The following is a 12,693-nucleotide window of genomic DNA, read 5'->3' on the forward strand; positions in this document are numbered from 1 at the left end:
AAAAGGACTGCAGGGGGAGTATAGAGCCAGATTTCATTTAAAGCAGGAAAAGGAACATCCAGCATTTGAGGACATAGATTTCGCTAACGACAGAAATGAGGCTCAGAGATTACGTGGCTTGATTAGAGTCACAGTGAGCATAGCGGAGGATGGAACCAATGCTTTATCTCTACACCGAGGCATAGTGCTCCATTTATGGCTTTTTTGTGACGTAACAACTAGGATACACAAGCAAATGGACCCCACTAACCAAGAATCAGAAACCCAAAGGCCCGAGGATCTGGGCACGACAGCGGTTAAGCAAGCGCAGAGCAAGTCGCTGGCCGCGCAATGCCCCGTGGGTCTTGTAGTTTCTTGGCTGGGCATGGCCGGAAGGGAGGAGAGAAGGACGCATTGCATGGCGGGAGATATAGTCTTTGCCGGAAGTCCCTCCTCCCTCGGACGCCTGGCGGCGCCGGCGCACACTGCTCTTCGTTAAGGGCGGGAGTCTCGGTTTGTGGTGGCTTCGCTTAGGCAGTGGTGGCCGCACTATACCGTTAGAAACTCAGTTTCCCGGAGGTTGTAAGGCCCTTTGAGGCGAAATGGCTCTGGGCGTGAAAGGAGCAGGCGTTGGCAATGGAAGGACCACCGCGACCTCAGGCTGACCGTAGGGAGGGATCTTGAGGGCCCTCCGAGTCCCCTGGGCTTGCTCTTTCTTTCTTTGCAGCCGCCGTGCCTACCGCGAGGATGAGCTCGGCCTCGGTCACCGCTTTCGAGAAGGAGCATCTCTGGATGTATCTGCAGGCGCTCGGCTTCGAGCCAGGCCCGGCAACCATTGCCTGCGGAAAGATCGTGTCGCACACGCACCTCGGAGTGTAAGGAGGCCGGGGCCGGCGGGGCGGGGGAGCCTGAACCGGGGGACGCCGGGGGACTCGCCCTTTTGTACACCCCGGAGGTTGATTAATCAGAATTGGTTGAGCAGTTACTCTGTGCCAGGCATTGGCTCCAAAGTTCCTACTCCCAGTTGCTGCCAGCCTAGGGGCAGAGACAGACAGTAAATAATGCAAGAGTGCCGGAAGCGCTCTGTAGGGGAGTGCAAAAGTCTGCAGATGGGGAGAGTGCAAAACTGGAGGAGCAGCTTAACTCTGCCTATGTGGTGGAGGGGTGGTTTGTGAAGTAGTGGGAGGGATGGCGGGTGGTAGTGGAAGAGCATGGGAACCATATGTACAAAACACCTTTTGGACTCAAGGGAGCCTTTGAAGGTGGTTGTTTAATTTTATAATTTTTAATTTTTTAATTAGTAAGGCATGTTGGAGTTAGCATAAAACAACGGAGAAGGGTATTAAAAACAAATACCCTTTTAAGAAAAGTATGGAAAGTAAAAGCCCCTTCCCTACTTTTTCCACTTCTGTTTTATCAACTTTAGCCAGTATCTCTATTTAATCATTCCCACTGTAGGCCAAGAGGAATTCTTTTCTTTCATATGGAGTCTCGCTCTGTTGCCAGGCTGGAGTGCAGTGGCACGATCTCGGCTCACTGCAACCTCCAACTCCCTGGTTCAAGCGATTCTCCTGCCTCAGCCTCCCGAGTAGCTGGGATTACAGGCACTTGCCACCACGCCCAGCTAATTTTTGTATCTTTAGTAGAGACGGGGTTTCACCATGTTGGCCAGGATGGTCTCGATCTCCTGAGCTCATGATCCACCTGCCTCGGCCTCCCAAAGTGCTGGGATTACAGGCGTGAGCCACCGTGCCCGGCCTCTATTTTTTTAAAGTATTTTTATTTTAGAGATAGTAGCTAACCATGTTGCCCAGGCTGGTCTCAAAATTCCTGGGCTCAAGCAATCCTCCTGCTTCGGTCTTCCAAAGTGCTGGAATTATAGATATGAGCCATTGTTTTTTGTTTTGAGACAGGGTCTCCCACTGTGTCGCCCAGTCTGGAGTGCAGTTGTGCGATCACAGCTCACTGCAGCCTCTAACTCCTGGGCTCAGGCGATCCTCCCACTTCACCCTCCTGAGTAGCTGGGACTACAGGTGCGTGGCACCATGCCTAGGGTCGGCATGTTGCCCAGGCTGGTCTTGAGCTCCTGGCCTCCAGCAATCCCCCCGCCTTGGCCACTCCAAGTGCTGGGATTACAGATGTGAGCCACCGAGCCTGGCCTGTTTTATTTATGTTCATAGTTGTACATATTTTGGGGATATAAAATTTTGATATTTTGATACACTTAAACAATGTATAAGGATCAGATCAGGATAAATGGGATAGCCATCATGTCAAACATTTATCTTTCCTTTGTGTTGGAAACATTTCAGTTCTTTTCTAGCTATTTTAAAATATACAATAAATTATTTTTAACTATAGTTTCACTTATGTACTATTGAACACTAGAACTTATTCCTTCTATCTAACTGTATATTTGTACCCGTTAATCAACTTCTCTTCCTCCCTCCTTCTCTCCCTTTTCCTTTCCTAGACTGTGTTAACCACCATTCTACTCCCTACCTCCATGAGGTCCGCTTTTTTTGCTTTCACATGTGAGAACATGTGATATTTGTCTTTCCGTGCCTGGTTTATTTTACTTAAGATAATGACCTCCGGTCCCATCCATGTTGCTGCAGATGACAGGATTTTCTTCTTTTTGTGTGGCTGAATAATATTCCATTGTGTATATATACCACAATTTCTTTATCCATTCATCTGTTTTCTTTATCCATTCAACTTAGGTTGATTCTGTATCTCGACTATTGTGAATAATGTGTCACTAAACATGGGAGTGCAGATGCCTCTTTCATATACTGATCTCCTTCCTTTTGGATATATACCCAGCAGTGGGATTGCTGGATCATATGGTACTTCTATTTTTAGTTTTTTAAGGAGCCTATGGTTTCCCATAATGGCTGTACTACTTTACATTCCACCAACAAAGTACAAGCATTCCCTTTTCTCTGCAGGATCCACCATCTTGTAACACATGTCCACTTTAAATGCTTTCAACATGGATGTGGCATTAAATTTACTTTTTTGTTTTTATTTTTTGAGATAGTCTGGCTCTGTCTGTCAGGCTGGAGTGCAGTGGCCTGAATGTGGCTCACTGCAGCCTCCATCTCCTGGGCTCAAGCCATCCTTCCTTCCACTTCAGCCTCCCGAATAGCTGGAATTACAGGTGCCTGCTGCCACGCCTGGCTAGTTTTAATTCTTTTTTTTTTTTTTTTTTGAGATGGAGTCTTGCTCTGTCGCCCAGGCGGGAGTGCAGTGGTGCGATCTGGACTCACTGCAACCCCTGCCTCCCTGGTTCAAGCAATTCTTTGCCTCAGCCTCCCGAGTAGCTGGGAATACAGGCGCCTGCCACCACGCCTGGCTAATTTTTTTGTATTTTTAGTAGAGACGGGGTTTCTCCATCTTGGCCAGGCCGAATCTTAAATCCCTGACCTTGTGATCCACCTGGCCTCCCAAAGTGCTGGGATTATAGGCGTGAGCCACCACACCTGGCCAGCTAAGTTTAATTCTATTCTTTTTGTAGAGATGGGTTCTCACTGTGTTGCATAGGCTGGTCTTGACCTTCTGGGCTTAAGTGATCCTCCCGCGTCAGCCTCCCAAAGTGCTGGGATTACAGACATGAGCCACTGCACCCTGCCAAATTTACTTTTAAAATTGCTCGATGCATTTGTAAATCCAGCTACTCAGAAGGCTGAGGTGGGAGATTGCTTGAGGTCAGAAATTTGAGACCAGCCTGGGCAACATAGCCAGACCCTGTCTCTTAAAAATGCAATTAGGCTAGGCATGGTGGTTCACACCTGTTAATCCCTGTGCTATGGGAGGGCAAGGTGGGAGTATTGCTTGAGCCCAGGAGTTCGAGGCTACAGTGAGCTGTGATGGTAGCACTGCACTCCAGCCTGGGTAACAAGAGTGAGACCCTGTCTCTTAAAAACAAAAAAGAGGCCGGGTGCGGTGGCTCACGCCTGTAATTCCAGCACTTTGGGAGGCCGAGATGGGCGGATCACGAGGTCAGGAAATTGAGACCATCCTGGCTAACACGGTGAAACCCCATCTCTACTAAAAATACAAAAAATTAGCCGGGCGTGTTGGCGGGTGCCTGTAGTCGCAGCTATTCGGGAGGCTGAGGCAGGAGAATGGCGTGAACCCAGGAGGCAGAGCTTGCAATGAGCTGAGATCGCGCCGCTGCACTCCAGCCTGGGGGACAGAGCGAGACTCCGTCTCAAAAAAAAAACACAAAAAAACAAACAAAAAAAACCCCATTATTTTTTATTCACTTACATTTTATACGTATACGTTCTCTTTGGTTTGCAGTTTATGATTTTTTTGTTTCTATGACCCTGTAGTGGTATGACCACTTTTCTTTTTTTCTTTTTTTTTTTTTTTTGAGATGGAGTTTTGCTCTTGTTGCCCAGGCTGGGGTGCAATGGCATGATCTCACCGCAACCTCCGCCTCCCAGGTTCAAGCGATTCTCCTGCCTCAGCCTCTGGAGTAGCTGGGATTTTAGGCATGCGCCACCATGCCCTGCTAATTTTGTATTTTTAGTAGAGACGGGGTTTCTCCATGTTGGTCAGGCTGGTCTCGAACTCCCGACCTCAGGTGATCCACCCGCCTCGGCCTCCCAGAGTGCTGGGATTACAGGCGTGAGCCACCGGGCCGGCTCCACTTTTTTTTAAATGTTAAACATAACGTATGACTCAACAATCCATTCCAAGGTGTTTGCCCAAAAGGTTTGCAGTTTGGAAAAATCATATGGTTGCATTACAGAGAATAGATAGAAGGGGAAGAAGCGCTTTGCAGTTAATTATTTAGGCCTGAACTAAAGTGGCAGTAGGAATAAAAAGAGGTGATTCGTTTATTTGTTCATTCAACAAATATTTATTGACCACTGTATTAGACCTGGCTATACAGTGGTGAAGAGAATAGATATAAATTTTCCCTTATATAATTTTTTTTTTTTTTTTTGAAACGAAGTCTTGCTCTGTTGCCAGGCTGGAGTGCGGTGGCGCGATCTTGGCTCACTGCAACCTCTGCCTCCTGGGTTGAAGCGATTCTCCTGCCTCAGCCTCCTGAGTAGCTGGGATTACAGGTGCACGCCACCACGCCGAGCTAATGTTTGTATTTTTAGTGGAGACGGCGATTCACCATGTTGGCCAGGATGGTCTCAATTTCTTGACTCATGATCTGCCTGCCTTGGCCTCCCAAAATGCTGGGATTACAGGTGTGAGCCGCTGCACCCGACCCCTTACAGAATTTTAGTCTAGTGATGGAACAAATCTTTAACAAATATCTTATTACAAATTACAATAAGTGTCAAAGAGAAGAGAACAAGGTACTTTGTGAAAAAACAACAGGTTTGAGAGATGGTAAGGAAGTAGGATAGATGGAACTTCATTTGTGTTACTTGAAGAGTAGAGACGTCCTAAGGACAAGAGTGTTGTTTGACAAATGGATAGGCATAGGAACTTACACAAGAGAATAGTAATCCTAAGTCAGAAATTCACTTGATTTGATTTTTTGGAAGGAAATTTCATGCTTTGCCGTTTAAGTTAACTCTTGATTCCTTATAGTTGTGTGACATTTTCTTAAAGGGTTTAGTGTTCTTTCATTTTTGTTTTCACATTTTTTTTTTTTTAGGCTTTGTTTTGATTAATTAGGGTAATTGGAACAATAAAAACTATTGCCAGCATTATGTTATAAAGATGGTTCTGGGAATAAAAATCTAGTAGTGAAGACCCTGGACTCTAGGGTGAGGTGACATATTTCAAATCAGTGCTTTCTCCACATCCTTTCCAGCACCTGTTGTTTCCTGACTTTTTAATGATCGCCATTCTAACTGGTGTGAGATGGTATCTCATTGTGGTTTTGATTTGCATTTCTCTGATGGCCAGTGATGATGAGCATTTTTTCCTGTGTTTTTTGGCTGCATAAATGTCTTCTTTTGAGAAGTGTCTGTTCATATCCTTCACCCACTTTTTGATGGGGTTGTTTGTTTTTTTCTTGTAAATTTGTTTGAGTTCATTGTAGATTCTGGATATTAGCCCTTTGTCAGATGAGTAGGTTGCAAAATTTTCTCCCTTTCTGTAGGTTGCCTGTTCACTCTGATGGCAGTTTCTTTTGCTGTGCAGAAGCTGTTTAGTTTAATTAGATCCCATTTGTCAATTTTGGCTTTTGTTGCCATTGCTTTTGGTGTTTTAGACATGAAGTCCTTGCCCATGCCTATGTCCTGAATGGTATTGCCTAGGTTTTCTTCTAGGGTTTTGATGGTTTTAGGTCTAACATGTACTCTTAATAAATATTAGCTATTTATTGTTATTCAGTAAATGTAGGTTGTTACCATTATAAGGCATGTTTCTCTTGAAATAGGTTTTCCTTCCTTTTCTGTGGAGTGTTTTCATTAAAGCCAGTTCTGCCAGTCTTATATTGAATCTGTGTTTTCAGAATTAGAAAATGAAAGCTTGTATGTTTTTCTTACTGGTTATAAAATACACATGGATGAGAAAAATTAATTTGCCTTGACTTCCTGAAGAGAATGAAAACATTAATTTGTGTCAAAGTCTTACTCAGCTTTTGATGATGTTTAGCTTATTAACCTTTTTCTTTTTCTATTTCTATTTCATTTTTAACCACTAGGAACATGTTTGACAAGCTGAACCGTGATGCCTTTCATATAATTTCTTATTTTTTGTTTCAAGTTCTGGACCAGTCTCTCACCAAAGAAGTTTTCAAGTAAGGAAAAATAATTTCATTTTCTTAAATTTCTTTCCAAATTTGAAAATGGACAGCGTTTTGATACAAGCCAGAATTCTCTCCTTTTTTTTTTTTTTTTTTTTTGAGACGGAGTCTCACTCCGTCACCGAGGCTGGAGTTCAGTGGCGTGATCTAGGCTCACTGCAACCTCTGCCTCCTGGGTTCAAGAAATTCTGTCTCAGCATCCTGAGTAGCTGGGATTACAGGCGACTGCCACGACGCCTAGCTAAGTTTTGCATTTTTATTGGAGCTGGGGTTTCACCTTGTTGGTCAGGCTGGTCTCAAACTCCTGACCTCAGGTGATCCACCTGCCTCGGCCTCCCAAAGTGCTGTGATTACAGGCGTGAGCCACCGCGCCTGGCATAAGCCAGAATTTCAACTTGGCCTTTGACTGTTGTTTTGAATGAATATTACAAAATTCAGGTTTGAGTCTTATACATTTAATACTTAATCTTTATAAATCTGGGTGATTTTTTTCTTTGGTACATATCTTAAAATCATTGTGTATTTTATAAGTAATATAGTTTTTATAGATTTCTTAACATTTTATTTACGGTCTTAATAATTAAGCAAATTATTGTTAGCAAAACAATTAAATGATATCAATCCGTATGAACTTGATTTTGCCCAATTTTTTTTGCTCGGTACTCTATGCCTTACTACTTTTCCTATAGGCAGTGTTGCTTTGTCTACACGGCTATCTGTAAATCCTTATTTTTTTCATTGATATATTAAAGCATCAATTGCTTTAGGCAAAAATCATTCCTATTACATTTACTCTACTGTTATATGCTGTTGAATATTAATTTAAGAAGGAGATAAAAATGTAAGCACCCACAAGTCTCAGTCCTAAGTTATTTTGCATGTGATTTGTGTTTCTGCTATCTAAAAAAGTGTTCAAATTTATTTTGGTATTTATATTGTACCATCAATCTTTTATATAGAAAAGCAACAAGTAGATCTATCGCTTAGGGCATTATTTTCATTTTTGATAATCTATTTTGAATATTTTGCTTTTATTTAAAGTTCTGAGTATGCAGGATAATAGGTATGTTTGGGTGATTTTTTGGAATTCCCTATTATTAAGGTATAGGGTTTCTTCTGTCCAAATAAAAACAGATTTTAATTTTTTTTTTTTTTTTTGCTGATTATCAACGTTATGGCTCATTTTAAGTAATTCAGAAAATATAGGAAAATGTAAAAATTGTTTTGAAACCCGTCAACCATGGAGTATCACTGTTGACATTCTAGCCTTTTAGTCTTTTTGTTTCCTATGCATGCTCAGTTTTTTCTGTGAATACTGAATGTAGTTATAGAAAAGGTATGAGGCCTTAAATAATTATGCCTCAGAATAAAAATTTGGAAAAGCCTGACTGTGAAAGGAAATCAGTAGGTAAATTTTAAACCCTAATATTTTTGACCAAAGTTGAAGCAAAACTTCTCTTTTTAATGTTTTTCTGTCTTGTTTAGCCACAAAACAATAGCACCCACAGTTATGATAAGGATTATCTCTAGGAGTCATAATCTTGTATGCCATTTTTTCTCTTCTTCATATATATCTGTTTATGTTTCTCTCTGGCAAGATTACTATTTCTTTTCAGGCTTAATTTACTAATTTATTTATATTGTCTTTATGCACTAGTCCAGTGGATCCATTGAGATTGTTGCCTTTAGCTGATTTTCAGCAATTTTTATAGCTGTTCATTCCCTCATTTAATACATTTTAGTTATTTGTATGACACAGAACTCAACCCTATAGATGTTTATAAATAAAAAAATTAAATTTCTCACAGGTTGGTGTCTCTCTAGCTGTTATCTAAGAAGTTTAGCTTTAATTCATTTCACTTTAATGGTTTTTTTTTCTTTTGAGACAGGGTCACCCAGGCTGCAGTGCAGTGGTGCCATCTTGGCTCACTGCAGACTCCATCTCCTGGGTTCAAGCAATACTCGTGCCTCAGCTCCCGAGTAGCTGGGGCTATAGGCGCACACCACTATGCCTAGTTAATTTTATATTTTTAGTAGAGATGGGATTTCTCCATGTTGGCCAGGCTGGTCTCAAACTCCTGGCCTCAAGTGATCTGTCTGCATTGGCTTACCAAAGTGCTGGGATTAAAAGTGTGAGCCACCGCGCTTGGCCATGCATTAGTATTTCTGTTATTAGAAATAAGTTTGATTTTTAAAAAATTTGCTGAGGCTTTTTTTTTTGGCTATTGTTGTGCATAGTCCTTAAGCTTTTATTTTTGTTTTCCAGATTTTGTTGGCCCCCATTTGACCAAAAAAGTGATACTGAATTCCGAAAACATTGCTGTGAATGGATAAAAAGGATTTCTGTAAGTATTCTTTTTGTTAGAAGATACAGACTTTAAGAAGTTAAAAACTACTTTAACTCTTTAACTTTTTAGAGGTGAAATCCTTTTAATGCTTTAATGCTATCAGTATAAGCAAGGAAATATTAGTTAAAATACTCTTCTTTGATGGTTTTTGGTTGGGATTCTATATATTTAGAAGAAACCAGCTTTGCTGGCTAGGTGTACTGAAAATAGGTTTTAGAGTTCCTGAGAGTTTATAGCACAGTTTTTGTTTAAAGAAAACTTTTCCAACCGTATATTATTTTAGTTTGTTTCCCCAGATAGTATCAATGATTGTGTCTGTATCATTATAATTGTTTTTTTCTGACCAGGTCCACGTAGAGTTTAGAAAAACCAAAACAGGTAACTTGTGGTTTAAAAGGATTAATTCTGATCAAATTCTTTATTTTATTTTATTATTACTTTTTTTTGAGACAGAGTCTTCTTCCGTCACCCAGGCTGGAGTGCAATGGCGCAGTCTTGGCTCACTGCAACCTTTGTCTCCCAGGTTCGAACGATTCTCCCATCTCAGCCTCCTGAGTAGCTGGGATTACAGCCATGTACTACCATGCCCAGATAACTTTTGTATTTTTAGTAGAGACGGGGTTTCACCATGTTGGCCAGGCTGGTCTTGAACTCCTGACCTCCAGTGATCCGTCTGCCTCGGCCTCCCAAAATGCTGGGTTTACAGGTATGAGCCACCACACCCAGCCCTGATCAAATTCTTTTATGTTTCAAAAATAGTGTGATGAGGAGACAGTGGCCTGGGGGCCTTACCCACTTGGACTGCTTTGCACTCTGCTGCAAAGTTGGATGTGTCCAAGCCACTGTGCTATGAAGAGGTCCTAGGGAACCCCACGCCAACCTATAGCATAGTGCTTATGAAAATGTGGGACTTCTATTGCAAGACTGTCACACCCTTTAACAAAAATAGTGTGATGTAAATGTAAGAGTTATTGTTAACAAGGTCTTCAAATCATCTTATTTCTTTTCTTCATAGGGTGAATGTGGAAGTAGCTTTCCTCAAGTTGTTGGTTCACTATTTCTTTCTCCTGGTGGTCCTAAGTTTATTCATCTGATGTATCATTTTGCAAGATTTGTTGCAATGAAATATATTAAATCCAATTCTAAAAGTAAGTTCAACTTATAAAAGATTTTTTGTTTTGATTCTTAAATTTTTATTGTTCTTTACAATTTTTAAATCATGAAGAGATCTTAGTAAGATCAAGGTAAGTTAAAACATTAATGTACCCCAAAAAGGAAATGGTTAATATTCTACTGGAACTGTACTTTAAAATCTTCTCATAATAAACACAGTTAACTATTTATATTATTTTATTATGTTCTAATACAAGGGTTGGGAAACTTTTTTTTTTTTTTTTTTTTTTGAGACACAGTTTCGCTCAAGCTGGAGTGCGATGCTGTGATCTTGGCTCACTCCAACTTCTGCCTCCCAGGTTCAAGCAATTTTCCTGCCTCAGCCTCCTGAGTAGCTGGGATTACAGGTGTGTGCCACCATGACTGGCTAATTTTTTGTATTTTTATTAGAAATGGGGTTTTACCATGTTAGCCAGGCTGGTCTTGAACTCCTGACCTCAGATGATCTGCTCACCTGGGCCTCCCAAAGTGTTGGGATTACAGGTATGAGCCAATGCGCCTGGCTTTTTTTTTTTGTTTTTTTTTTTGAGACGGAGTTTTTTTTCTTGTTGCCCAGGCTGGAGTGCAATGGCGCGATCTTGGCTCACCGCAACCTCTGCCTCCTGGGTTCAAGTGATTCTCCTGCCTCAGCCCCCTGAGTAGCTGGGATTACAGGCATGCACTTCTACACCCGGCTAATTTTGTATTTTTAGTAGAGATGGGGTTTCTCCCTGTTGGTCAGGCTGGTCTCAAACTCCCGACCTCAGGTGATCCGCCTGCCTCGGCCTCCCAAAGTGTTAGGATTACACCGAAGTGTTAGGATTACAGGCGTGAGACACCACACCAGGCCTTTTGTTGTTGTTGTTTTTTTTAATACCAGGGTTACACCATATTTCCCAGGCTGGTCTTGAACCCCTGTGCTCAGGCAGTCTTCCTGCCTTGGCCTCCTAAAGTGCTGGGATTACATGCATGAGCCACCGTGCCCGGCGACAACTGATACTTTTATCACTATTGTATGGATAATGTCTGTTTTCCTAAAGGCTTATTAGCATCGTATGTGACCAGACATTTTAATCTTTTCAGTCTGATAGGTTACAGTGGAATCTCAGTATAGTTTTAATTTGTATTTCTCTTATTAGTGAGGTTGAAAATTGTTTCATGTTTAAGAGCAATTTGTACTTAAAAAAAATGTTTATTTTTTGGCTGAGTGTGGTGGCTCATGCCTGTAATCCCAGGACTTTGGGAGGCTGAGGTAGGCAGATCACCTGAGGTCAGGAGTTCGATACCAGCCTGGCCAACATGGTGAAACCCTGTCATTACTGAAAATACAAAAATTAGCCTGGCATGGTGGTGGGCACCTGTAATCCCAGCTACTTGGGAGGCTGAGGCACGAGAATCGCTTGAACCTGGGAGGCAGAGTGTGCAGTGAGCCAAGATTGCACCACTGCATTCCAGCCTGGGTGATAGAGCAGACTCAGTCTCAAAAAAGTTTTATTTTTTTTTAAGAGATGGGGTGGGTCTCCCTATGTTGCCCAGGCTGGTTTTGATTCGAACTCCTGGTCTCAAGTAATCCTGCCACCTTGGCCTCCCAAACTGCTAGGATTACAAATGTAATATAAGAATGTTTCCAGTTTTTCTGCTACTGGGTGATCTGCCCCAATTACATGTAATACAAACTATTTTATATAAAATATATGTGTTTGGATTTTATAAGGCATAAGACTTCTAAGCATGGATTGTTCTATTTCTGGATTTAAACCAATTCCAGTCAACATGTTCAGAGTCTAGATAACTTCTAAATTCAGTACACTCATTTCCTGTTAAATATTTAGAAATTTTGGTGGTTTCTTTTTTTTTTTTTTCGCAGACGATGTCTCACTCTGTTGCCCAAGCTGGAGTGCAGTGGCGCGATCTCGGCTTACTGCAACATCCACTTCCCGGGTTCAAGCGATTCTACTGCTTCAGCCTTCCGAGTAGCTGGGACTACAGGCATGCGCCACCATGCCTGCTAATTTTTTTGTATTTTTAGTACAGATGGGGTATCATTATGTTGGCCAGGCTGGTCTCGAACTCCTGACCTTGTGATCCACCCGCCTCGGCCTCCCAAAGTGCTGGGATTACAGGCCTGAGCCACTGCGCCCGGCCAATTCTGGTGGTTTCTCTGAGGCAATGCTAGAACCTGGATAAGCAATGTTAATACATTGTGGAAGTCCCTGATTTTCAGAATATTCATGTTTTTGTTGTATTGAACCATGTTAAAGTAGGATTTATTACAGGTAAAAACCTGAACTCTGAAATATTTACATGAGTTATTCTCAGGTCTACTCTGGTTTTTAGTAACACAGTGACGAATTGTTTGAGAAATGAACAGTGGTTTTATTTGGTTATCCTGTCCTATTGGTCTTACTAGGAGGAAAAGTAAACTGATGGCAGCAATGGAGATGATGTGATCTCCTCTTATCTTTTTATATTGACTTTCTTCCT

General features: G+C 41.8%; 1 protein-coding gene across 3 annotated transcripts in view; it reads left to right on the forward strand.

The window, feature by feature from the left end:
* The first annotated feature begins 229 nt into the window (after positions 1-229).
* Positions 230-12,693, forward strand: part of HAUS6 (HAUS augmin like complex subunit 6) — a 48,191-nt gene continuing 35,727 nt past the window's right edge. Inside the window, exons 1-5 of one of the 3 annotated variants that reach the window (XM_063788709.1) lie at positions 259-854; positions 2,703-2,828; positions 6,608-6,703; positions 8,976-9,054; positions 10,073-10,205. In XM_063788709.1, the coding sequence (XP_063644779.1) occupies positions 6,612-6,703; positions 8,976-9,054; positions 10,073-10,205 (304 nt within the window). In that variant the 5' untranslated portion in view covers positions 259-854; positions 2,703-2,828; positions 6,608-6,611. Of the gene's footprint in view, positions 855-2,702; positions 2,829-4,965; positions 5,196-6,607; positions 6,704-8,975; positions 9,055-10,072; positions 10,206-12,693 lie in introns of those variants that run through there. The other 2 variants (XM_009456365.4, XM_054658740.2) reach the window with 2 other exon arrangements.

Source organism: Pan troglodytes, chromosome 11, assembly GCF_028858775.2.
Source record: "Pan troglodytes isolate AG18354 chromosome 11, NHGRI_mPanTro3-v2.0_pri, whole genome shotgun sequence".
Classification (NCBI taxonomy): domain Eukaryota; kingdom Metazoa; phylum Chordata; class Mammalia; order Primates; family Hominidae; genus Pan; species Pan troglodytes.